We start from the raw sequence: 24,320 nt of genomic DNA, 5'->3' as shown, positions 1-24,320 counted from the left end.
GACCATGCATGCAAGTGCGAACGTGTGGAACAGCCAAGGGGTGGAACTAGAAACCCGATATGTTTTGCGTGCGAAAAAATATGAACGGCGACCAACCCTGGCGTGTCAGCACCTTCAGAGTCCGTATTTGCATCTATCATCTCGTTGACATCAGCTGCGGCCGTCAATAAAGTAGCGTAGACAGTTACTTATATATAAACGTATTTATGTATAGTATTTGTGTACGTACGTATGCGTGTGTATGTATGTTTGTATGTATGTAAAGTCAATGCGAATGTGTAGGCGGGCATGTACAGAGCCGGCAGCATGTGGCGGGGTCACCAGATTCGCAGCACGTGAGAATCGCGGGTTAACCGAAGAGAAAGGCTTCTGACACAGCTTAAGGAGTAGGATGTAACCGCCAGATCCGCCACCTCCTCCCTATATTCCATGCAGATTTTGGAGTAGGAAGGCAGCGGCATACACCCAGCGACGGGAGGCGTTCTCCTTTTACAATAAACGAGCGACACCAGCGTCGAAGCGGAGGCTTGGGGATTCACCTCCAGAAGTTCACGGGGGTGGACTCGTTGCCGCAGAAATGCTCGAGCTAATCTTCAAATGCTCCTCTCGACGAGAAGAAACGAGCTGCATTTTGACTGGGTGCGCTCAAGAGGCTGCTTCTCATTGTCTTGGTACATGGGAATCCCCACCAGGTTTCTACTTCGCTGCTTGCAACAAGGCAATGCTGCGCTATTCTCAATGCGTGTGCACTGCCTATGACACCGCTTATTCCCCCACACAGTTTGGCAGTTCATCATTTCCCTAACTCCGGCGAAAAACGATAAGAGCGACCTGGACACTTTAGCAGAAGAAAAGCCGAAAAGCAGCTGCTCATTACATCGGGCTGAGGTTCCGATTTACCCCCAGTTCACAAGGGATACTTGTTTGCTTGAAACATGGTACGCAGTTCAGGCAGACAGCTGAAAGGTGTCTATCAATTCTCTTGTTGAAATCCTTGAGGATAACCCCGTTTTACAAGGAACACCGCATTCTCCCCTAGTCTCGAATAGTGGAAGAACTAGAAACTGGGAAGCGAGTGCGCTCATGAAAACAGTACGCAGTGTGCGGAACACTCGATTGATGTGTTTCTCTTGCTTCTCCATTCGAAATAACAGTTGTTCCCCGAAACTGGCTTTCTTGAGCTCTCTGAATGTTCCGTGTTTTTCATTTCCTCGGGTGGCCCAGCTTCTCTGCATTTCTTCTGACAGCTCCAGGCCGCTGAGAAGGGTTGCGCAACGAGAAGCATTCTCTGCGTTTCTCCCCGTCGCTGTTTAGCCCTCTAAAACAGCGCACAAGCCAAAGTCGGACACGGGGTTTTAGCGTTTCTTTTGTTTCGCGAAAATCTAATCCCCGCAAGCAATCTTCATGACCAATCTGGGAATTTCGTGTAAGTTCTGCAAGTAGCGTAATCCAGCAAGCCGTCGGAGTCTTGCTCAACAAGTCATTTTGCCGCTAAACAACAGCGTAAATAAAAGCCACACCTTCCGGTTTTCTGGACTGCGTTTCGTGGAGCAATGACCAGCCAACAGAAACGCGGCAGGGAATTCTGGGTGGTCTGTAGTTCTCGGCTGTTTGTGCCACGGTCTCAACAGAGCTGGTCACAGCACACCGTTTCCAAAAGCCCTCCATCGTCGAAAACCTTCTGAAGGTGAGAGCTTTGCGCGAGTTCCTCGCGGTAAAAATGCTGTTCTGTTCGAGTGCTTCTTTTTCGCAGTCTGTTTTCAGTCTCTCCTTCGTTTCTTGTTTCCGACTCCGTCTGCTGTCTGTTTCCCTCTACAGAAGTGCCCTTCATTGCGGACAAAGCGCGTCTAGAGTTCTATTCCTTTCCGTCGGAGTGCGAGTCTCCTCTCATGTTTGTGGGTAGCTGAGTGTGTAGTACGCTCCCCCGTGAGTGAGAGCTTCCCTTCGTCTGCCTCGTGTATGTCCGGGGTTTTCGTGCCCGTTTACTCTTCTTTCTGATTTCGGTCTTCCACGTCGTCCGAGTTGCAGTTCCCTTGTTTTCTCAGTTGTTGAGCGTTCGCCTCTACCCACATTTTCACCGTCTCGTCTCCGCGCGCGCGGGCACCGGCCTGTCTCGTCTCCTGTTCGCCGTCGCGGATGCTCCCCTCGTGGGCTTGGACTTTTGCTATGTTTTGCTGTCGCTGAGCCTCCTTCGCCGCTCCCGGATCCTCTTGTTTTTCTCCTTGTTCAGGTTTTTCGCGCGGCGCCTCTTCTGTTTCTCTCGGCATCCGTGGCCGTTCGCTTGCCGGTTGTCCAGAGGTCACCGCGCCCGGGCCGCGTTTCCGTGGACGATCGGGTCACTGCTGCGGCGACTGTGCTTTTCCACCACTTTTCCCTCCGCAATTTCTCTCTCTTCCCCGTTTCTCTTCTTCAGCCTGCGAACTGCGATGGCGCTCGACACTCCAGCCACGTCGCTCGCCGCGCGAGATCCGCTCGACCTGTCGACTTCGCAAGATGCAGTGCTGGCGGTGCGTTCAGCCGTGAAGAAAGTGAGAAGCCCGAACCTCGTCGTGATGGGCGGAGCAAATCGCGACGTGAATCTCCGGGTACGGTCCTTGCCCTTGCACGGCGAAACTGTCGCAAGCGCAAAGCCAGTGATCTACCGCGGCGGTAAGGGTGCGAACCAGGCAGTCCAGGCTGCGCTGTTGATGAACCGCGGGAGCGAAGAGCCCTCCGCGGACGACGACGCAGCCAAAAAAAAGCAGCTGGCGAAAACCGACGGCAGAGTCGCGCTGATCTGCAAGCTCGGCGCGGACGAAACGGGCTCCGAGTACCGAAACTACTTGCAGAATATCGGAATCGACATGACCGGCGTTCTGACGGCGAAGGGAGAACCAACCGGGTGCGCATACGTAACAGTGGCTCAAGACGGCGAAAACACCATCGTCTACGTCCAGGGAGCAAACAACTGTCTGACTTCTGAAGATCTGAGGAACCCTGAACTAGCCGCGTAAGTGCCAGGCTGTCCTACGCTGTATGTACACCCACCCTGGCGCCGGACGCTTCTGCCAGACTTCCCACACGCGAGGAGCCGAGGTGTTCAGTACTTGGTAGGAACCGTGGGCATCTGCGCATCTTGGAAGTGCAGAGAAGGTCGATTTCATCCGCGGAAACGCCGTCACCGATGTGCGCTACCGCAGGACTTGACACACGATTCGTGTCGTCCGTAGAGGTCCAGAGATTGCTGGTTCATCATTCCACGGGCAAACTGCACACGACCAGACATATATCGCGGTTTTTCGTACCGAACAGATCTTCCGAAACGGGGCAAACTCTGTCTATTAACATAGGTGCACATGCTTCCACGCCGATTTGTGCAGGTTTGACCCGTCTGTCCCGTCATCCGCATACGAAGAAACAGTGAGGCCTTTGAGATGTATCCTCTGGCTGTTCAGATTGATCCAGAACGCGAAAGTGTTCGCTTGCGAGAACGGCGTTCGGGGAGACGTGATTGTGGCTGCGCTGAAGCTGGCCAAATGTTCGCCAGAGAATGTCGTGACTGTTTTCACGCCTGCTCCGGTGGCAACCGTGCCTCTGGAGGCCTTTGCGTACTCGGACTACGTGGTGGTGAATGAGAACGAAGCGCGCGAACTGTATAGCTTGACGCCAGTCACGAAAACGCAGGACACAGCAGGAAATGTGTTCGAGGAGCGGGAAGGTTCAGACGACGACTGGCCGCCGCTGAGCAAGCGCGGCGGCAGCGACAAACCTTTTCCTTCTCCGGCTGCGCTTCGATCCAAACTGGTCCTCTTGGGGCAGAAGGCGACCACCGTGTTGGGAGCTGAGAGGGAAGACGAGGCGCGCGAGACAGTCCGTGTTCGCGGGGGGGTGCACCCGGCCGAGTGCAACGTGATTGTCACGAAAGGCAAAGATGGATGTACGCTGATTCGACAAAGGAGTGATGGCAACCACCGGGTGTCTGTCCAGTACTTTGAGCAGAAGCGGCGCGTCCCGCCAGCGCAGGTTGTCGACACGGTCGGAGCGGGAGATTCCTTCTGCGGAGCTTTCGTGTACTTTCTGGGGGAGGAAGGTCTCAGCGTAAACGAAGCCATTGAAAAGGCGGGGATTGTCGCCAGCTTCTCCGTCCAGAAACGGGGCGCAAGCGAAAGCTACGCTGACCGCGAGCTCCTCAGGGGAGTCGTCTTCGAGTGAAAGCCGGAACGGAGAAAGAGGCCGTGCAGGCAAGGCAACTGCACACGGCGCTGATCGTGCGCCGCGGGCGTGGAAAAGGAAATGGACGTCTCCAAAGATGTCCCAACACACTTCGACGCATTCACATATGTATGTTTTTATCTACATGTCTTCCAGTGTCTGTGTGTACAGTTACCAGCAAGCGTATCGACAGAAATCCATACATGTGTGCAAGGATGCTTTGATAAGTCGACAGGAAGCCAGTGCGCGTCGTTGTTGTGCTTTCTACAGTCAAGGATAACTTTGTACGCTTCCGTTGGTAGAAAGAGCAGAGAACGGAGCCGCACGATATCTAAGCGACCGTCTTTAGATGTGTATGGAGTGAAACAGAAACAGATCCGTGTGTGTTCGGAGTCATCTTCCGTACGCTTAAGTGTATGCATTTATCTTCCTGTGTGTATGTGTGTCTAAAGGGAGAGCGCGAGTGAACAACACCGATATATATGAGAAATGTGCTAGCAAAGTGGAAAGAAACGAATTTCATTGCGGTTGGGTTCATCGTCTGTCCAGGTCTACGTATAAAGACGAATGTGCCTTTGTATGTATATTATGTCACGAAAGAGCACCGCCGATGTATATGGGAAATGCGCTTGTAGAATAGAAAAGAAATGGATTTCCGTGTGGTTTTTTTCGTCCTGTGTACAGGTCGATGTTTGTGCATGTTTCTGTGCATATACGTACGTGATGTGTATGTATACATGCGAAGAGAGCAGTTCCGCTGTATGTAAGAAACTTGCTTGCATAAATGGAAAAGAAACCGATTTGTATGTGGTTCTGCTGCTCGTCTGTACGGCTATGTACAAGTATATACATGTGCCTAACTATATAGGGCCGACGGAGCAACGCGCAAATCTGTGTGTACATGCGCATGCACGTTTGCCTAAATGGAAAGCTGCTTCCCGTCTGGTTGCAGTTTGCCTATTAACAGTTCGGTCCACAGTTCCAACTGATGCGCGGGCTTGCCAAACACGAACGGGCCTTTGTTTCGTTGTGTCTCTTGAGAAAGACAAACTGTGAGATGAACGAGCCTGTGTTTCCTTGTCTCTGTTTTTGCAACGGAGACAAAACTGTATTTTCGTTTCAGCCGAAACTTGAATGTCAGGGGAAGATAGACTTCCTTCTCTGTTGTGAACGGCTGGGTGCCAATGTCCTCAAAACAAAGCCACGCAGGTTATTGTTCCTGTGCAGTTAACTGCTCTCTCCCCCATGATCGTTTGGAGATGGAACATCTGCACTTTTTGTCAGTGCGCGACAACTCCCGTGGTGGCACCCGTGCATGGTGTTTCTGTTTTATACGTTCAGTTTGCTTGTCGGTGCCGCTTCGTTTGGTGTGTGATCTTTGTCTTTCATCTGTTCTTGTGTCTCCTTTAATTGCGTCTGCGTTTGGGCTTCGTATGTATGTGCTGGCTGGTGCGTTGCTCTGTGTCTGCCGCAGACGTTCCTTGCTGTGTCTCCGTTGGGTTGTGTTTCTTCTCATGGACGCGACTCGAGCTGCTCTTCGAGGGTGTCTTCCGTGGATTTCCTCACATGCGTCAGCCGACGAAGCCGGTTGTCTTTCCCCCTTTACGGATGTGAAGTTCTCACAGGCTGTGCACTACAGTACATATCTTCGTCCCTTCTTCTGTGGCGTGGACATCTGAAGCATGCATGCCCACATGTGTACTGTAGACCCTGCATGCGGCCCAGCGCTGCTTCTCCACACATGCACTCGTTACTCTTATCCACAGACCTGCGTGCGTGAACTACGCATGCGTGTGTGCATGCATTCCCACGTACATATATATATATATATATATATATATATGCATACATGAATGCTTACATGTGCAACTGTGCACACGGACATGCAAGCTTACCTGCATCTGTACCATACTACCATGCATACATACTTATAAAAGGGTTACCTACATGTGTACATGAATACATATGTGCAAACATACATGCGTCGTAGCAAGTATCTAGAATTCGTGTGTTGAAGACGGTCGTTTTCTCTTCACAAAGAAAGACGGCGGTGTGGCGGTGGAACAACTGCTTCCCAACAAAACTATTCCCTCGCCTCGGCACCTTCCGTAGAGGTGTACAGCGACGGGTCTGCGTCAACAGACACAAGACTGCAGGAACTACGCATAGGAACATGCACTTAACGGACACAACCACGCGAAGCTTTATCGCCGTGCATGCAGAACTTGCCGGCGGATTGAGAGCGCTCTAAGGCTGCACTCGGGCACCTCGCTGACGCCTTTTTCGTTCTCAAAAAACAGAATCAGAAACCAGAAATCGAAACAGGCGACGGTTGACTGCATGCGTGTGTCGCTAGCGAAAAGAAGTTGACTGCCTGGCTACCGGAGTGGTTCTAGTGACACCTAGAACACCAAGACCAATTAATCGATTGAGGAACGTAGAAACATGATCAGGGCAAACGTCGCTTGTAGACTTTTTGAGTATAATATAAATAAACCCGATGAAAAAGTTACACGACTCCGCCGGCCCTCGGAAGACTGAACTGTATAACAAAGGTCAGAGACACATGCTGGCATGGTAACATGCGTCAGAACGTAAACCGTCACAGAGGTCCCGCCTACTCTCCTCTGCGAAGCGTCAAAAGTGGATGTCGTCAGACTGTCATTTGAGCTACTGGCGTGCCTCCAATTGCACGAAGCTGCGGATGCTGATATATATATATATATATATATATATACGTCGTGTGTATGTGTGCGTACATGTACATTCTATTAAGAATAATGCCACTGCTCTAGATCCTCTCGCGCAAGATATGCATGTGGTTATGCGCTCATGTCGGCCTCTAGAAGTGCGTCGGGTGCTCGTGAGGGGATGCAGAACAAGTCGATTCCTTCGCTTGTTCTTGGATTCGCCAAGAATTGAGAAAATTTCGAACTCGTTCACACGAGGAACGGGGAAAATATTCGGTAAACAAGTGGGACCGTGTTTACGGTGGTATTGCTTGACAAGCGAGCAGAAAAACGATTTCACATGCACGCAGCTATTTACAAGAGCGGAAGGGGACACCGCCACATTGTAGATCGGCTCACACTCGCAGAGAATCAATCACGACTACATGCACTTCTGTAGACAGACATAGATAGACGCATATATATACATATATATATATATATACATGTATATATGCAGAGGTGCATACGGTGACAAAGGCGTGTGAAAGTTTATGCCGGCCTGTATGAAGTGCATGCTCAAGAGGCTCCAACCTCGAAGTGGCTACGAGAGAACTGATGGAGATTCTCGGGCCTGTTGAAGACCTCCTGCAAGCCGATGCAAAACACAGCGTTTCTCAGTGCTAGATCACAAGGAACATTGGTTGCATTTTTCATTTATTCATATGCGTTGTTTGGAATACACGGCCGAGCTATGGTCGTTATAATCGTAGAGCGAAGGACGCTTTGACTAACGGCACACAACGTAGCGACAGTGTAGTGCCTATTACACTGACTACAACTCCAGCTATGAGACACAAACATTATTTTCTATGGTTCGTCGTATACACGCGGTTTTGCCTAAGACACCAGATGAGAGTCGCCTGATTATCGCTATCGGAGGTTCGTCAGAGCAAATGCTCTGCATTTGAGAAGCCTTTCTTGGGACCAGACGCCACGACAAAGCCCTGCCCTGGTAAGCATAATTGGTAGCTGTACTCGATACTCGCTGACTCAAAAAATCTACATCGATATACAATAATCATCTACGTACAAGTATACGGATTTCATATATATATATATATATATATATACATGTATTATTACATGTATTATTATAAAGAGGGGGAGGGAGAGAGAACTGACGTGCAGCACCCCAGGCCGCAGGAGCCGAGTCCCGAAGGAGTCAAAAAGGAGAAAAACGCGTCTCTCGCTGGTTGTCGCATCGACAACAGGAATCTGCGTATTACCTCCCCAGTAGCCCCTGTGACAGAACCTTAATGTCGTAAGAAATTGAAACGCACTTCCGGCAAAAGCGAACTGAGAGGAAAGGAAGCATGAACGGAAAAACGAAAACCCACCGTTGCCTGTTCGATTTGCTGTTTCATCAGCTCCGACACCTGCACACAGCGAACGGCAGAACAGCGACCAAAGGGACGCAGGGTGTCGGACTGGCTTATAGAGGGGCACAAGAGAGACTCGAGAGATAAAAACGAGGGTCGTGAAAGGAACGGGAAGATGCTGAGAGATGCTCCCTGACAGATGCGAGAAGCAAACGGGGGGACATGCATCGCGAAGAACCTACGTTTGGAAGGGTGACGTTCACATGCCGGAGATCTTCCAGGTCCTTCTCGCCCCACAGACAGGACATGCGGTCCTAGAGAAAATACACACAGGCGCGGAAACATGGAAAAGAAAGAAAAAACTCACACATAGGGTTCCGGAAGAAAGCAGACAGGCAAGCGGCTCGCGAAAAGCGACAGCAAGCAGCGAGGGCAAAACACCCGCTGAGAGGCACGGAGCAACACGGAGCGAAAGACAGAGTTCCAGCCAAAGGTTGCTTTTCACACAAAAAAATTATGTACACAGATGTATATATATACATATATATACATATACATATATATATATATGCATATACACAACATGCAGAGGAACACACATATACGTACGTTCTTCTGAAGGTGGAAGAGATACGGACGGCAGGCACAAACTTGCGGCGTGCAAGGTGAGCTAACCAAAGGTTGGACGGGTCGAGACAGACAAGCCACAGAGAAAGACATACGCGTTCGGATTTTTCAGCAGTGTTGAAGAGGGTCCTCATGTGAACGGAAGCGGCAAAGCACACCGCCGAGTCATCAGTGGCAAAAGCTTCGAATGGCCGACTGCACAGAGCACAACGCCCAACGTCCATGAGGACTATACAAGATGCAGATCCATATGCACATACATATGTACATATGTTTAATAAGCACAGATGTGTACTGAGTTACACGTTGAGACACTGGGGAACGGAGATGGGTTCAGCGTCGCTCACCATTTTCTGTTTCAAGACCTGTTTATCGAAGTCGGTCATCATGCCCTCAATCATCCAGTCCGGCAAAATGCGTTCCAAATCTCTCGCCAGTTGCTGCACTGCCGCGGGCACCCACGGACAAGACGGGAAGGACAGAGGACCGTGAACGCCGCCTCTGCAGAGCAGCCGAAGGAACAGACGACCTAAAGCAAATCTATGAACGGGGAAGAACGACTGCAAACAGCAGAGTTTTACTCGGTTCTCGGTCTACAGCCAGAGCTCACAAAAAGCTGGAAAGCAACAAGAAGCCACTGAGAAGCGAAAGCCGAAAACCCTGCAAGGAATGGACATTCACTCCTTCGGACAGAGAGTCCCGTCATCACAAATGCGCGCATGTTCCTCAGGAACGAAAGTTGCCTTTGTCTCGTGTTGACCTTCGGGTCACGCATGCATCTGCAGAATCGCGTAAACGGAAGACAGCTGGCCGAGTACAAGTCCACAAACTGCGTTGTGTTCCTATATAATTACATGTGTATGTGAATATACATACATACGCTTGTTTAGGTAAGAACCTTAGAGACTTTTATATACGCATATGCAGAGAAAAAGATGCAGCTTCCTGAACGCGAGAGCTGCGCCTGCCTGCGAACCAGGATCAAAAGGACTATGCAGGTGGAGGCGAAGAATTCGAGGGATTCATGCAGATGGATTTTTGCCATGGGTGGACGCACCCCTGAGCCAGGGCCGAAGCCATTCTGAGGGCGACGCGTTTGAATTGTTTCCAATCTGCTTTCGGAATTTGCGCCACGAAGAGCTCCAGCAGCTTCCGACGAACTTCCGGCTGCTTCTGCGTCACGACCATGGTGATCCACATCACGTCCTGACGGAAAGTGCATGCGCGGAAATTCAGGCGATTAAAGCGCACGCAACAGAGAGGTGAAGAAAGAAGAAGCAACCGAGGGAACGAGAACGGGAAAAGACAAGGAAAAGTAGAAAGAGAAACTCAGCAAAGAGGAACCCTGCTCGGCGCCTTCCAGCACTCCGTTTCCTAGGCAAGACAAAGTCGCAGATCAAACGGAAAAGACACAGCATTTCCGAGGCAAACGAAAACGAGTCGCCGCTCACGGCAGGGGCGACACGGATGGAATCAACGGCGGTGCAGGCTAGAAAGGTGAGAGGACAAACCGTGAAAACGCGAAAGCCGAGAAGCACGGGTTTCAAGAGAGAGAGAGAAAAAAAGGAGAACGAACTCAGAGCCCCCACCAAAGCGAAGCGTGCGGGTGGCCGTGGTCCTCACCTCCCAAATTTCTTTTTCGTAAATGGACATTACTCCCTTGTGAATGATCATAAGAACCATCAGCCACTGAGAAGGCGCAGCGTCTGGGTTGTTTCCTTCTTTTCTGCAAAGAGCGACGGAGAACGCAGAAAAACAGTCATGCCACGGCTGAACTCGAGACGCGTGGGGAGTCCTTTCAGCACCAAAAAAAACCCGCGGTGTTTATCGAGACACACCTCTCTCGTTCCGGAGATACACTGCAGTCGTTCCAGTGGCCGCGCAGGCTTCAAAGTCTTCAATCCCGACACAAGGAGATGCAAACGCGAATGCGCAAACGCTCAAACACACTCAGAGGAAGTCCTACAGTAACACAGGGCTCTCCCTCCCCTGAAACAGTCAGATACATGAACATATATATATATATATATATATATGTCTATGTCCATATACAACGAGTGATACGTGTACACAGAATTACTCCTATGCATACATACATATACATATATATACATACAAATATATATATATATATAGATGGATATACGGGCGGCAAAGAGTTGCGATGAAGTGAAGCTTGAGTGTTTGTTTTCTGTTTTTTGTGTTGTCCGTTGCTCCTCTCGTTGCTCACTGAATTCGCTTTCGCTCTGCGTGAATGGCGAACTCGAGGTAGGCGAGGAAGTCCCTGTTGAGCAAGTGCTTCATGGACTCGGCCTGAAGGAAGGAAAGGGAACCCGAGAGCGGCAACAAACAACACCAGTGGGAAGTCAGTGGCGCCCTAGACTCCACTTGCGATTCATCTGAAAGTTCGCTATTCACTAAAGTAGACGAAACGTGTCTTTCTAAGACGAACAAGAAGTGCAATGAGAACTGTGCGAAAGAACGGAAGGGCAAAGAGTCCTTTCCTCGAGTGGGCATTTTCTCGCCGTCGGATGTCAAACTGTAGGCTGTCCAGCTGCACCTCCGGTTACGGCCCGGTCGCTCCGTGGTCTCGAGGTCTCTCCTTTCCTCCCCTTCTGCACCGTCTTTCTTCTCTCTCCTTCCACACACTTCTTCGTTTTTTTCGTCACCCATTTCTTCATTTGATGTCTGTTACTCAACTTCTCCACTCCCTTCCCTTTTCCTGCTTTTTTGGGGGGCTCGGCTCTTCAGTGCGCACGTATTCCGTCAGTTTGTCGATGTCTACGAGAGCCTGCATGCAGAGAAGGCGAATTTTTTTCAGCTGCTCCTTCTCGTTCTGCAGAGCGAGGGACTCAACGTCTTCGTAGAGGGAGACTGTGAACTTGTTGACGATGACGAAAATGTCTTTTTCTCTCCGCGAGCGAGGCGGTCGCTCCTGAATCCTCAGCTTCATGATCAAAAGAAAGTGCTCATCCATCAGCAAATCTCTGCAGAGACGAAAAACGAAGAGAGACAACCGGAGACAAGGCAAGCAATGCAAACAGAAGAGACAGTGGAAACACAGAAGATGTAGACAACGGAGACATGTGAAACGAGGGACAAGAAGGCGACGCTGGAGACAAAAATGAGACAACGGGCACACACGAGACTGACGGATTTTTAAGTCTAGGCGGATCTCTGGCAAGCACGCGCGCAGCGCGGCGGACAGGAAGAGCCCCCTCGTAACGAGATTCTCCAGCAGCTCTTCCAGAGAACTCGGCATTGCAAATGAAAAAGCCAAACGCAGCGAGGCCTTGCAGCATGGCGAGTCGATATTTTCATGAAGAATTTCCCCGCGCACTTACGCGGCCGACATCGCTGGCCTTCATGAAGCGATCGAACTCCGCTTGGTTGATTCACGAGCGAGTTTTTCAGTTGGACGAAACCAAGGCTCACAGAGAAGCAGACAGGCGGAGGACGTCCACGGAAAGACGCAGAGGAGAAACAGAAAAAGAAAACACGCTCACATCCACTCAAAACTACACCTGTCGTTCTTCCTAAAGTGGAGGGGAGGAGAACAACGCCAAGCGCAGCCCGCAGAGCTACTGTTCGTGTAGTGCTAGGACTAGTTATAGAGGCACGGAGCCAGTTGACGATCTTCGTCTACAGAAAGTGGACCCAAAACGCGGCCAGACGTCCAGCGAATAGTGAAAAATAGATGAGTCCCGTTACAGAAGAATAGGGCAGGGAGTGAGCATCCATCAACAGGAATGGAGACAGAAGGCAACATTCAGTGCGCAGGGGAGAGACACAAGGAAACACAACGTCCACGATTCTCACTTGTACTGGTCGCAGATCACAGGAAACATCGATTCGTCTGTGACTTCCATGAGCTCGCAAAGCAGCATATCCAGTCGCGCCTCCTGAACGGAAAACGGAGACAACGAAGGCACCTCAGCTTTTTCCGCCACTCAACAAGAGAGGAAGAACGAAGAAAAAAGCAAACGACGAACAAGGAAAAAAAGAAGGGAACGCGAGAAAGAAGACGAACAGAAAGGGAGAGAAGAGGCACTGAAGAAAACGAAGAGGCATGAGAAGGGGAAAGGAGAAGAAACGCAACAGAGGGTGAATCTGGAAAGAGAACGAAGGGAAGAAAAGAACGAAGAGCGAAAGACCACGAAGACGGGGGAAGACGCAGAATATGAAACATCGGACCTAAATAACCTGCAGGACTGCCTCTTCTCGTCGCCTTCTGCGTTTCTCGTGAAATGTTGAAGGACGCATGGCTTTAGCCAAGATAGAGACAGAAGCAAGACACGCACAGACGTCGGATACAGAACGCCGCAGCCCAAACCACACGATCCACGCGTTGAGAAAGACGACGACGCAGATAAAAACGCAGGTTCCGCCTACAGAAGTGACTAATTTGGATGTGTGGGGAGAGAGGTTGACTGTTGTTTCGACAGATTTGCAGCTACTGAAAGGCATCTCGGCTGATGTACCCACGTCGGTACAGACAGACAGAACGGAAATACAGGTGGCAGAAGGTAGAGAAGTACACGGAGATGGCACAAAGACTCAGATGTCTTTAAACAGATGAAGAGCATGTGGACTTGGCCCTGGGAGCTGGAAGAGGGCCTTTCAAGGAGAACGTCGTACAAAAAGAGCTCTTGCGCGTAAGAAGGCAGCGGCGACAGTCAGCGGAAGCCAAGCCAAACCTGCAGTACCTTTTCCCTAAGCTTCACGCGATACTCGAGTTGCTCTCGTTCCGGCATTTCATCCCAGCGCCGATGAAGAGGGCGGTCGTCTAGGTGGAGAAACCACAGAGAGAAAGAAATCCTGGCTCACACTCTCCCTCCCCCGTCGTTTTGCGACTTCGGTCGGAATAATGCTGTCACATCTAAAACGCAGAGTTCCGCAACGTTCAGAAACGCTCACGCAAGTACAAAACTACATATATGTACATACGGAGACACACAGATGTAGGCACACCTTCGTGCATATACATGGATGGGATCCTACGTGTGCAAGTAACAGAAAGCAGGTCCGCACCCCTGCGTCGTTACAGCGACAGAACGACGCGTGGAAAAAAGAGAGCCCGTAACGACATAAATAAATAAATGTGCGTAGAGAACAGCACTAGACCTGTCAACACAGGACCACCATGAATTTACCTGCCTACTACACGAATTCGTATCACACATATTTACGTGTTTCCGCCTCCACACAGATATATATATATATATATATATATATGTATATATGTATGTATATATATATATATATACAGTACTTGTTGTCTCGAGGACTGCGGATGCTAGGTATCCAACTGTTTTGTGTTTTTTTCTCGCGTACACTCGGTCTGCAGGACCTTGAATCCAAGAGTGTGTGGGGAGGCGACGTCAGGTCCAGGTCCAGCCATGAGGTCAAAAACTTGGATTTTTTCGACTGATTCTTCGCCTGATTCTGCTTCGCGTTCGAGAGGGAAGAACAGGTCGTGTTGCGCCCAGTGGGTTTTGCGTTTTTCTTGATTTTTTTTCAGGTTCTCGATATCGCGGCCCGGGTCGTTGATGAAGCGCGAAGCCTCAGCGTGGCCAGTCCTCCAAATGTCTGCAATTTCCTCGTCAGAGAAATTCAAAAACGTCTGCAGGTGCCGCGTCACATCCGCCATCGACAGAACCTCCTTCGTCTGGTGGCAACGCCGAATGTTCTGCTCCAAGTCGTGCACCACTTCACGCTGAAACTCGCGCCTTCTCTGCAGCACCACACACGCTTCGACAGAGGCAGGGAAGCGACAGTCGAGGGAGAAGAGACCAGCGAGAGGAACGAAAGCGAAAAGAGAGCAATGAGGAGAGACAGAAGCGCGCAGAAAGATCACATAGGAGAGAAGGAGAAGAGAGAAGCGCGTCAAGAAGGAGAAAAGCGCAAGCCGCTAGATGAGACATAAGACAGAACCGAGAGAAAGGAGACACGAGCGTAGAAAGAACACGAATGAGCGCACCCCGGAAGTTCCTCGCCTGCAGGGCGCCCGCCGCAAGCCCTCTTTAATGAGGTGTGGAGACACAAGGGAAGACAACGCAGACACGAAGAGACGCAAGGAAGGGCATGCACATGACGCCGAACACAGCAAGAGGGAATAAGCGAAAAACGAGGGATGTTTAACGCAGACGTCGCGTACTTCGAGACTCCAGTTGCTCATAAAATCGGGGGGTTTTTGTCCGCTCTGTCCATCTAAATCGACAACTTTGATTCCGTAAGGATTCCTGCCGTCTTCTTTTCGTTGCTGTCTCTCTCTCTCTCTCTGTTTCTGCTTCTCGTTTCGTTTTTGTCGCGCCTCTCTCCCTGCTTCGTCCTCGGGTCCCTTCGGCTCGGCCTCCAACGGAGGCACGAGGTGCTTCCCGTCGCGCGTCTTGAGCGGAAACTGCGACAGCCACTGCCGCTCTTCGGCGACCGAAGCCTGCAACCCTGGAAACTTCTCTATCCACTCAGGCGTTATTTCTTCTGTGTCAACTTCCACGGCATGAGCTGGGAGCGAGGCCGAAGACGCAGAAACAGAGGCAGTCGAAGAAGCAGCGGAAGACGAAGAAGGAGAAGCAGGAGACGACAGGGAACGAGGAGGAGAAGACTGAGGAGAGGAAGGAGAAGGAGAAGAAGAGCCCAGAGAAACAGGAGAAGAGAGAGATGTTGTGTCGTCTCCCTCTCTGTTGAATTCCCTCGCGAGGGTATGGTGGCGGAGGTCCTTGGGAGGTCCGAGGAGGTCGTCTTCCATCCTGAAAAAATGCACGCAAATGAAGGGAATTTCCCTTTCTTTCTACCTGGCTCGGCGGGTGTCGCCCCCCTTAGTGTCTCCAGTTGTTCTTCTCCCTGTTGTAGAAACGCTTTCGGCTTAGACCCAAGGATATAGTGACCACAACAGACCCAAGGAACTTGAGAAGCATAGAGTTGCGCAGACTCCAAAGACGGCACCATTGCACATCGGTTCTCACTGAAGAGCGACCGACACCAGCTGATTTACAGAATGCAGGGCCCTCGCCCTCGTAACCAGTCCGGCCTTCCTGTTGAAGCCCTGCCGCCCAATCAACGCGACAAACCCCACACAATGCCCCTGTCCTTCCCTTCAAAGTGTCTCCTTTCGTATCCCTCCGCTCCACTTTTTTTCGACTCGCGCTCCGCCTCGAACCGCGGTGACTCTCCTCAGCGGCAGCCACCGGTGCTCCTGCTTCTGCTGGATCCCCTAAACAATAGATGCGCAGCACTTGGCCGATGTGAAATAACGTCAAACTGTACGACATCGAATGTCAGCACTCTCAGCTGAGGTAACCAGTCCAGCGGGGTGCCGTACACCCTTGTGAACTATCGAGGCTAGCTCACTTGTGCCTGCCTGTGTTCCCGAAGGAAAGGGAAACAAGCTTCTTCCGAGTGTCTTGGGAAGAAATCTTAAAAAAAGAGGACAATTCAAAAAAGTGAAAATCAAGTCGCTTACTCTTTGCGTTCTCGCGCACGCGCCTGCAGTCTCTCGCGCATCGCCAGCGTGACTCCAAGAAGGTCTTGTTGCAGTTTCTTGAGCAGCCGTTCCTCGGTGTCTCGGACTTGCAGACTGACGAGAGGGCCAAACTCGCCCTTGCCGCCAGAGCCTACAGGCCCTCTCAGAACGACCAACTCCAAGGTGAAGGTCTGCTTCTTCAGGCGTTCCTGCATGGTCTCTCGACCGCAGAATCCGTCTTCTTGTTCTTCTCCGGCTGCTGAGCCTTCCTCGCCGATGACGCGAATTTCCAGGCTGTCTTCCGGTAGCCACTGGCCAGCCTCGTCGTAGCGCGCGTCCCGCGACGACCCGCCTCTCTGCAGGAACTGGTTGGCCGTCGCCAGCGAGAGAGAGTCCCCGAAGGAAGCGGAACGCGCGTCGGGCGCAGACGCTGAAGACCCTTCCTTCCGTCGGCGCTCCCTGCACGCATGTCCCCCCGTCGCCCCTCCAGCCTCCCCACACGAGGACGAAGAAGGAGACACCCGCGGGGCCGAAGGGCCTTCGAATGAGAGACGCACTCCATCGGGGAGAGGCGAGGCGATAATGAACATTTGTGTGGCGGGGAGTCCGAAAGAGCCTGCGGGGTCGGAGTGTGGAGCGAGCAGAGCCTGCGCTTTGGAGAGAAGAGAAGAACTTTGAGTGGATGTCGCACGAGACATCGCAGGTCCCGCCACAATGGCGTCAGCCCCGATTGCGCTCTGAGACCGCGTCCACGCGTCGACGAACTGCAGGGCCTCTTGGCGCGTGAAAGACGCCGGAAAAGGCTGTCGGTAAAGCAGCGCCCCGGGCACCCTGCAAACAGCCAAGAAAAGCGATGAAGAGGCAAAAAATCACCTGAGACGACGACCTCCAGAAAATGGCCCAAGAGGGGAGGCCCCGCACCTGGCGAAACCCCCGACGTACCGCAGTCGCCCGAAGGCGACTCATTCCTCCACTGCGACTCTACAGAGAAGGGCATTTTTACAGGGAAAGAACACACGTCGACAAAGGCCTTTGAGCCCACCATCCACAGACACCAGCGAAGCAGCGAAGCAAGCAGTCCTGTTTTAGGTGGGCCTCCCAAGGTGCGTTCCGCTCCTGGAGAGCCGAGCGCAAAGTGAACGAAAAGGAGGAATAAACTGAGGGTAGACAACCCGGGCATATGTGTGTGTGTGTGTGTTTGTTGTCGGAAGACGTCTGGACATTCGCCGAAGCAAATTGGCGAGCAGAGACCGACGCATTAGGGGGCTCGTGAGTAGCGAGAGACAGAGCAAGCGGTTTGAAGGGAGAGAGAGAGATAGAAAGGAGGGTCTGTCAGGAGAGAAAGCTAGCAAAGAGGGTTTGCGAGCAAAGATGGCTGCATGTACGCCGCGCGCTTTACCAGTCTTGCGCGCGATGTGCAGGCGTGACATCGCGCATCTTGGAGGGGAGAATATCGTAGAAAAGATCTTCGACTGCCTCGCCCTCCAGCACGCCTCCCCACTCCGGAAAGGCCAAGGCGCCGGCGACACCGCCTGACGCCCGACCTGTCCCCTGCTGTCGCTTCTTCTGCAGATACACCGTAAGCAGCTTCCCCAATGGCTTTTCTGCAGGGGGCGGGGCAGACCCATTTTCCACGAGGTCGAGACCCAGCCAAGGCGCCTTTGCAATCTCCGCATCTGACGGCACTCGCGACGAAGGAGGTGGAGGCGAACCAGAAGACGAACAAGAAGAAGAAGGAGACGGTGGGGTAGGAGGTGCAGGTGAAAAGGAGGAGGCACTGAGACACTGGGGAAGTCGGTTTCTCGCGGTGATGTCCTCAATGCACCAGTAGGAATTCTCGACAGACACGCGGCCCTGAGAAACGTGAAGACAAATACCGGGCCAGCCGAAAGAGTTGAAAGAGACGGCTACGCTCACCAGTTCCACAGCTTCCTCTGAGAGGCCATCGGAGGGCACCTGCGCGCCCTGAGTAAAGAGCCTAAAACATGGAGAACTGCTAGACGTTTCTGGTGAGTATATACATGCTGCGAGTCGGGTCCCTGAGAGGCTCTCGATAACTTCCCAAGAGCTTGAACAGAAATCGACAGTTAGGTCAAAGCACTCTTGAGGAGAGAAAGGATGTCCACAGTGCCTCTGGCACATGCACCAATGAGCCTGCGCGGTCCGTCTCCTGGAGCAGCCACTTTGGAATCGCGAAATAAGGAGTTGCTTGCAAGAGTGAGGACCTCTAAATATTTGAATTCATGCCTACAGCGAGAGGCAGACTCCACTCTTGATGACTCGGGTGAGATACCAGATACCCGGAAGTCTCCCGTTGCTTGTGCTCTCTCTCTCGATGGCTCTGTGTAATCACTCAGCGGCTGTAAAAGATTTCTCTCCTCCGGTGAGTGTTCTCCATCTGTGCTGTTCACATCTCTCTGTGTTTGCGTTCTCTGCCTCTCGGCTGGTACGCTCTGCCCCTCTGCCTCTCTGCTCTCATTCTCCATCTGACTCGCTTGTCACTGTCTATTTTTCTGCCCTACAAAATCTGTCTCTCTTCTCCCGGTGTCTCTCTGCTGTTCACGTGAGCCTGCGCTGCGTCTGATTTCGTTGGTCTTCCTTGGTTTCATGTTCACCTTTAGCGTGCCGTCGATGAGAGGCAGGTTTCTGTGTCTGAGTTTGAGAAAGAGTTCCTTGGGTCCAATGACGCAGTCGACATCACGGCTGGTGGCCTCCGCCTCGACGGCGACAAAAACCTTCAATCCCTCGTCTTCTTCTTCCCATCCGTAGTCGGCGTTTCTTCCCCATCCACGCATGCAGAGACAGCCTAGGCCCGTGGACCGCCTAGGCCTCTGTTTCGGTGTCCCTGTGCTTCGCACTTTCTCTCTTCTCTCCGGCTGGTCTCCTCTCGGCCCTCGCCTCCACAGGCCTCGCGTTCCAGAGAGAACGCGAGACGCCCGCGAGCCAGGAGCGGGGAAAAAGAGAGAAGAACGAGACGGAGGGGAAGAACGAGGAGGAGACGAAGCACAAGACCGAGAAGAGACAGAAAGAGGGGGGGGAGAGAAAGGAGTACGAGAAGGAGAAGAAGGAACACGAGAGTAATCAGAAAGCGACGAAGGAGAAGAAGCAAGCCGAGACACAGACGAAGAGGGCGATGAAAGAGGAAAAGAAAAAGAAGGGAACTGGAGCTGGAGGGACGGAGGAGACAAGGAAAACGGAGAAGGAAAGAAAGAAGACAGTGCGATTTCGTGCGACGCAGCAGCGCGGGGAGCCACGACGCTGAGCCAGGAAGCGGGAGCTCTCAAACGAGGAGAGTGAAGGAGAGGAAGGAAGAAGAGAGAAGACGACGGGCAGAAAGAAGAGGACGCAGGTGAGGACGACGAGGGAAACAAAGACGGCGCACAGTCGGAGGCGGGAGGAGAGGAGGAAAACAGGGAGGAATGAAGACAGGCTGAAGCAGAGGAAGACCGGGAAGACGAAGAAGGAGAGATCAGGGAGGACTGGAGGAGCTGTGGGGCGTAGAATACGCCCTCAGATCCAGGGAGAATCGACGCGACAAAGAGAGGCCTGTCGGGAGAAGAAGCGGCTCTTCCGAGGCGCGGCAAGTAGGGAAAAAGAGGAGGAAGTCGCAGGAAAGAGGAAGCGCGACGACATCCCTCACGAGCTGAGTGAGAGGCGTACGAAGAAGATCCTGGTTGGGAAGAAAGAGAGCTGGGGGTTGAGGGAGACGCCGAGAGTCGGTCCACTGAGACCGCGGAGAAAGCCGAGGAGGAAGACCACGAGAGAGGAGGGTGAGGTGAGGAGAGGGCGGAGCTGCTTCGAAACGGAGACGCCTGGGGAGACAAAGAAGAGGGAGGAAAGGATAGAGAGGAGGCGCGCAAGGAGACAGTGGCGAAGCGAAGAAGCAGAAAGGACAGAAGGAACGAAAGAAGAAGAGACGAACAGTGGGCGCGTCCATTCAGGGCCGCAGGCAGAAGACAGAGGCCGCACATGTTTTCTCAGCGGTAGTTCGGCCGCGTCATCCGGGGCACCAAGGCGCAAGAAGGCAATTGCCGACGATCATACGGGACGATGGAGACGGAGAAAACGGTGAGTCACAAAGCCATTTAGCGCCCGAGTAAGGCAGAGAAGAACGAAGAGGAGACCCTTTCGAGCAGCAACAAAAAAAAAGTCCGGTATCCCCTTCATCGCGCCCACTCTTCTCACCCACTCTGGCCGTTCCTCTCCCGCCGCCCCATTGTCTTCCGTTCTCTCTCCTTGTGCATCGCTCCTCCTTCTTCTCTCCTCAGCCACTGGGTCTCGCCTTATCCTTCTATCTCTTCTCCACTGTCTTGTCTCTTCTTTCTCCTGGCCGCTCTAGAGGTCGCGCCGCAGTTCGCACTGGAAGCGATGAGTAAGCGGGAAGAGCGTTTGCTTCCCCATGCTGAGAAATGGCAACGGATGAAACTGGAGCAGACGAGACCGGCCAGGGAAAGGAAGCACGGCCCGCAGAAGTTCGGACTACCAGTGTCGCTGCAACACAGCAGTTCGACTTGCGTTTGTATATTTGCACTGGACGTTCCAAGAACCGCAAAACACGACACAGACTTTTGTTCAAGGACAGCGAAGTCTGTCCTTTGGGTGGGGTGAGGACGAGGAGCGCGGCCTCCTGTCCGCTCTCGACTTGGAAATAGTGTCTTGTGCGCGAATTCGACAGGCGATGAACAGACGTCTTCGCCAGCCTCCCTGTTTATGCCTCTCTCTATGGAGAAAGTCCACGTAGAAATGTCCGAAAGGTGTGCTGTGGCGATATCTTCTTACTTTTCTCCTTTAGGAGAAAGCCGCGAAACCTTACAGAGAGACGGGAGACACCTGTGCTCTCAAGTTCGCACGTCGCCTTCAGCGTTAAGGCTTAGGGTTTTAGTTGCCAGCTTCTTTCCGCTGAGTCGAAAACATGCTTGGAGAAATCCCTCACGGTTTTGTCACGAGGGGTAATCTCAGAAAAAGAGAAGAACAAAGGGTCTGCGTCGTTTTTCTCTTGGCTGTTACAGGTTCTCAAGCATCGATTGCTAGGCGAGAGACAGCGCCGGTGTGTGCCTGCGCTACCACCCACAAAAGCGGACGACGGGACATTTGATTCCCTCGCGAGTTTTTTGGAAATACTCGCAACAGAAGTCGCAGCTAGCCCGTTTCCTTCTTTAGAACAAATAGTTAGTGGGAACTCCTTTCTTTCGCCGTCATTTGAGGAGGCATTTTCGCTGCGGATCTGCCCAGGACATTCGACAAAACGACACGTGTCGGCTTATATGTGTAGCGCAGAAACGCGGAAGCCGTTTTTCCCTGCGATTTTCCTCCGGTGGCGGAGTGAATGAATCCGCGCATGCTCCAGGTTCTTTTCTCAAGAAACAGAAATTCGCGAACGTTCTTGTACGAGAAGGAAAAGGAGAAAAAACAAAAGCGATACCCGCTGGATTTTTCGTCCTTCGTCGCCCCTGGTGTCTGCGCCGCGTTCACCCGCTTTTCTGGACCGGTTTCACGTTGGGAGTCTGGACTTTCGTCTATTTTTCGGAATTCTATCTGTGAAGGGTTTCCTTTTTTTAGTCGTATGCTGGAAATAGAAAGGCGAAATTCTATCTTGTCCTGTCCCCGTCATCCTTTTCCCCCTCCTTTCCTCTCGCTTGCGTCGTATACCCCTTCCTCTTGAGGTCTTTGTTAGCTCCCCCCGTTTCTCCGTTTTCTTTGTGTGCCTGTTCGTTCTCGTTCTTGCTTCGCTCTCTAAGTTTCCCGTCTTCCTTCTTTCTGGTCTTCGCTCCATCTCTCCAGACCTTAGCACAGGACTACCTTCTCTTTCGTAAGCGATTGTGCTGGGTCCTTTTCCGGTACGGCGTGATCGACCGCGTCCGTCGCCAGCCTTTTTTGGGTCACCGCTCTGAGCTTCCCCAGTTCCTTCCTTTCCCTCCGCTTCTTGCGCTCTTTCCGTGGTGCGGTGTCCGCCTGCTTCTCCCCTTTGTGTGTCTTCGTCTCTCGTTTGTCCTTCGACTTGGCAAGATGCAGACGCCGATGATGACTCCGCAGACGACGCTCTCCAGCGGCATGGGAGGCATCGGCAGCGGGCAGACACCCGGGACGCCTGGAACGAGGCTGAGCAGCTCCGGCGTGTCTACACGAGGCCGCCCGACCAAAATTGCGCCGGACATGAGCAGAATCATCTACGTCAGAAACCTCCCCTTCAAAATCACAGACGATGAACTCTACGACATCTTCGGCAAATACGGAGCTGTCAGACAAATTCGAAAGTCAGTCAAACGCAAGCACAAACGTCTACGCAGAGCGGCATATACAATCGCATGTTCAGGCGGTCTGCAACTGTGCAGAAAGGCATACATGCATACATACATGCATACATACAGATACGCACATACGCATATGTATGTTCGAGTGGGTGTTCTGATGAGTTTCGGGTGTATAGTCAGGAGAACGTTTGTCAGTTGCACAATCAAATAGGGGCAGAGGGACGGTTCATCTCTCCAATTTCAGGTGTCTGTTCTAAGTTATAGGCATATTGGCTGTGTACGTAACGACATACAAATACACGGGCCACTACGTAAGCATATACATATATATGTATATATCTGCATATGAATGTGAAAGGAAGTGCGTGTTCCTCTCGTAGTGGAACTTGTGTGTAGGTGTATGTGTAAAGATGTGTAGAGATTTAAAGCTGCATCGAGGATGACAACTTCGTTTCTATGGTGAGCTCGCTTCTTCTTCGCTTTGCTGCAGGGGCAACACCGACAAGACGCGCGGGTCAGCCTTCGTCGTCTACGAGGATGTCTTGGATGCCCGCGCCGCCGTCGACCAGCTTTCCGGTTTCAACGTCGCTGGCAGGTAGGTACTTTTTTCTCTGTTTTTCTTTGTCCGTTTCTCTGAAAATGCTTTGCGCTTCTTCTCTTTGTCGGTCCGTGCACGTGGATGTGTGTCACTACCTGGGTCTTTACAGATTTATGTTGTCTCCTGGAGGCTCCCGGACTGTTTGCATACATGAGGAGTTCTCTACATCGAGGCTGCTGCCTGTGTGTGTACACGAGAAGCCGATGCGATGTAGTGCATGAGCCACTGAGTATGTCTCAGTTACCGTAAACGAGTGTGCATTTGTCGAGGCGTGTTCTCTGTGTCATTTTCGGTTGTGTTTTGGATGCCTTTTTTTGTCTCTTCAGGTATCTGATTGTTTTATACTACAACCCGCAGAAGGCTGCGCAGCGCCAGCAGATGCTCGCACAGAAAGAAGAACTGGAACGCATTCGCCAGTCGTACCAAAAGAAATCAGGCGCGTAGAAGCGCTCGTCTCTCCTGTCTCTCAGGCACACTTTTACGGTGCCTTTCGTTGTGACACATGCGGTGTGCGTGTAACGCCGTCCAGCACATGCTAAAAAAATGGGCATCTGTCCACATGTCTGCATCTCGACTTCGCTCCCGTTCATCTCTCGAACTTCCTGGATATCTCCTATCTTCTCCGTCTGTATATGTATTTGCTAGCATGCATGTAGATTTCTCTGTATACCCCATGTTTTTATTGTATATGCTGCATGTGGAGGAAGTGATTTGCGTTCGCTGCATCTCCCTTCCTCGCTGCTGTGTTCTGGGCTGTCAAGGCGCTCCGCTGAGAGATGCAGTCGGACCGGACGCGTCTCGCTTTCTTTTCTCTCGACGAATCTATTCAACTCCGTCGTTTCGTCAAAAGCAGTCCTCTGCTTCCTGTACCGTTGGTTTCTCGTTGTTTCTTCTGTTTCTCGCTTTCTGTTTTTTGTCCACGACCTGCACTTCCGCTTCAATAGGAAAAAGTCGCAACAGCTACTTAGAGGGAAAGATACGTGTGTGTCTGTGCGTTTGTCTCACTGCCGGGCGCGTGTCCGTATCCGCATCTGGTTTTTGGCGGGCTGTTCACTTTTGCCTCCTTTCAATGAGAGTTCGGCCGACAGACCTGGCTGTCTGCATGTATTCGACTACGTCTGTTCTTTTTGACCGCTTTTG

At 51.9% G+C, this 24,320-nt stretch overlaps 3 protein-coding genes across 3 annotated transcripts; 2 read left to right on the top strand and 1 right to left on the bottom strand.

Annotated features, from left to right (window-relative positions):
- Nucleotides 1-1,348: 1,348 nt before the first annotated feature.
- Nucleotides 1,349-6,145, top strand: TGME49_305030 (kinase, pfkB family protein). Its single transcript, XM_018782434.1, has 3 exons — nt 1,349-1,687; nt 2,231-2,989; nt 3,435-6,145. Exons 2-3 carry the CDS (start codon nt 2,427-2,429, stop codon nt 4,189-4,191), a joined length of 1,320 nt encoding a protein of 439 aa, XP_018636124.1. The 5' UTR covers nt 1,349-1,687; nt 2,231-2,426; the 3' UTR covers nt 4,192-6,145.
- Nucleotides 6,146-7,100: 955 nt separating this feature from the next.
- On the bottom strand, nt 7,101-21,478 carry TGME49_305020 (hypothetical protein). Its single transcript, XM_018782433.1, has 15 exons — nt 18,947-21,478; nt 17,731-18,185; nt 16,332-17,162; nt 15,027-15,618; nt 14,204-14,603; nt 13,576-13,655; nt 12,689-12,771; nt 11,628-11,856; nt 11,100-11,182; nt 10,493-10,595; nt 9,927-10,075; nt 9,217-9,370; nt 8,485-8,556; nt 8,261-8,299; nt 7,101-7,508 (listed from the first exon to the last, which is right to left on the bottom strand). Exons 1-15 carry the CDS (start codon nt 20,300-20,302, stop codon nt 7,440-7,442), a joined length of 4,695 nt encoding a protein of 1,564 aa, XP_018636123.1. The 5' UTR covers nt 20,303-21,478; the 3' UTR covers nt 7,101-7,439.
- A 539-nt stretch (nt 21,479-22,017) lies between these two features.
- Nucleotides 22,018-23,624, top strand: TGME49_305010 (pre-mRNA branch site protein p14, putative; the record flags this gene model as incomplete). Its single annotated transcript, XM_002370254.1, has 3 exons — nt 22,018-22,585; nt 23,073-23,177; nt 23,507-23,624. Exons 1-3 carry the CDS (start codon nt 22,338-22,340, stop codon nt 23,622-23,624), a joined length of 471 nt encoding a protein of 156 aa, XP_002370295.1. The 5' UTR covers nt 22,018-22,337.
- Nucleotides 23,625-24,320: the final 696 nt, after the last annotated feature.

This window comes from Toxoplasma gondii, chromosome IX (assembly GCF_000006565.2).
Source record: "Toxoplasma gondii ME49 chromosome IX, whole genome shotgun sequence".
NCBI classification, from domain to species: Eukaryota; Apicomplexa; class Conoidasida; order Eucoccidiorida; family Sarcocystidae; genus Toxoplasma; species Toxoplasma gondii.
The sequence above is the reverse complement of the archived record's forward strand: the minus strand, read 5'-3'. Positions and strand labels throughout refer to the sequence as shown.

Coding starts and splice junctions, on each gene's coding strand:
- TGME49_305030 (XM_018782434.1), top strand. CDS start 2,427: ATGGCGCTCGACACTCCAGCCACGTCGCTCGCCGCGCGAGATCCGCTC. Junction 2,990..3,434: donor AGGAACCCTGAACTAGCCGC/GTAAGTGCCAGG, acceptor CTGGCTGTTCAG/ATTGATCCAGAACGCGAAAG.
- TGME49_305020 (XM_018782433.1), bottom strand. CDS start 20,302: ATGTGCGGCCTCTGTCTTCTGCCTGCGGCCCTGAATGGACGCGCCCAC. Junction 8,557..9,216: donor AGGTCTTGAAACAGAAAATG/GTGAGCGACGCT, acceptor TATTTTCTCTAG/GACCGCATGTCCTGTCTGTG. Junction 7,509..8,260: donor AGCAAATCGAACAGGCAACG/GTGGGTTTTCGT, acceptor ATCGGCTTGCAG/GAGGTCTTCAACAGGCCCGA.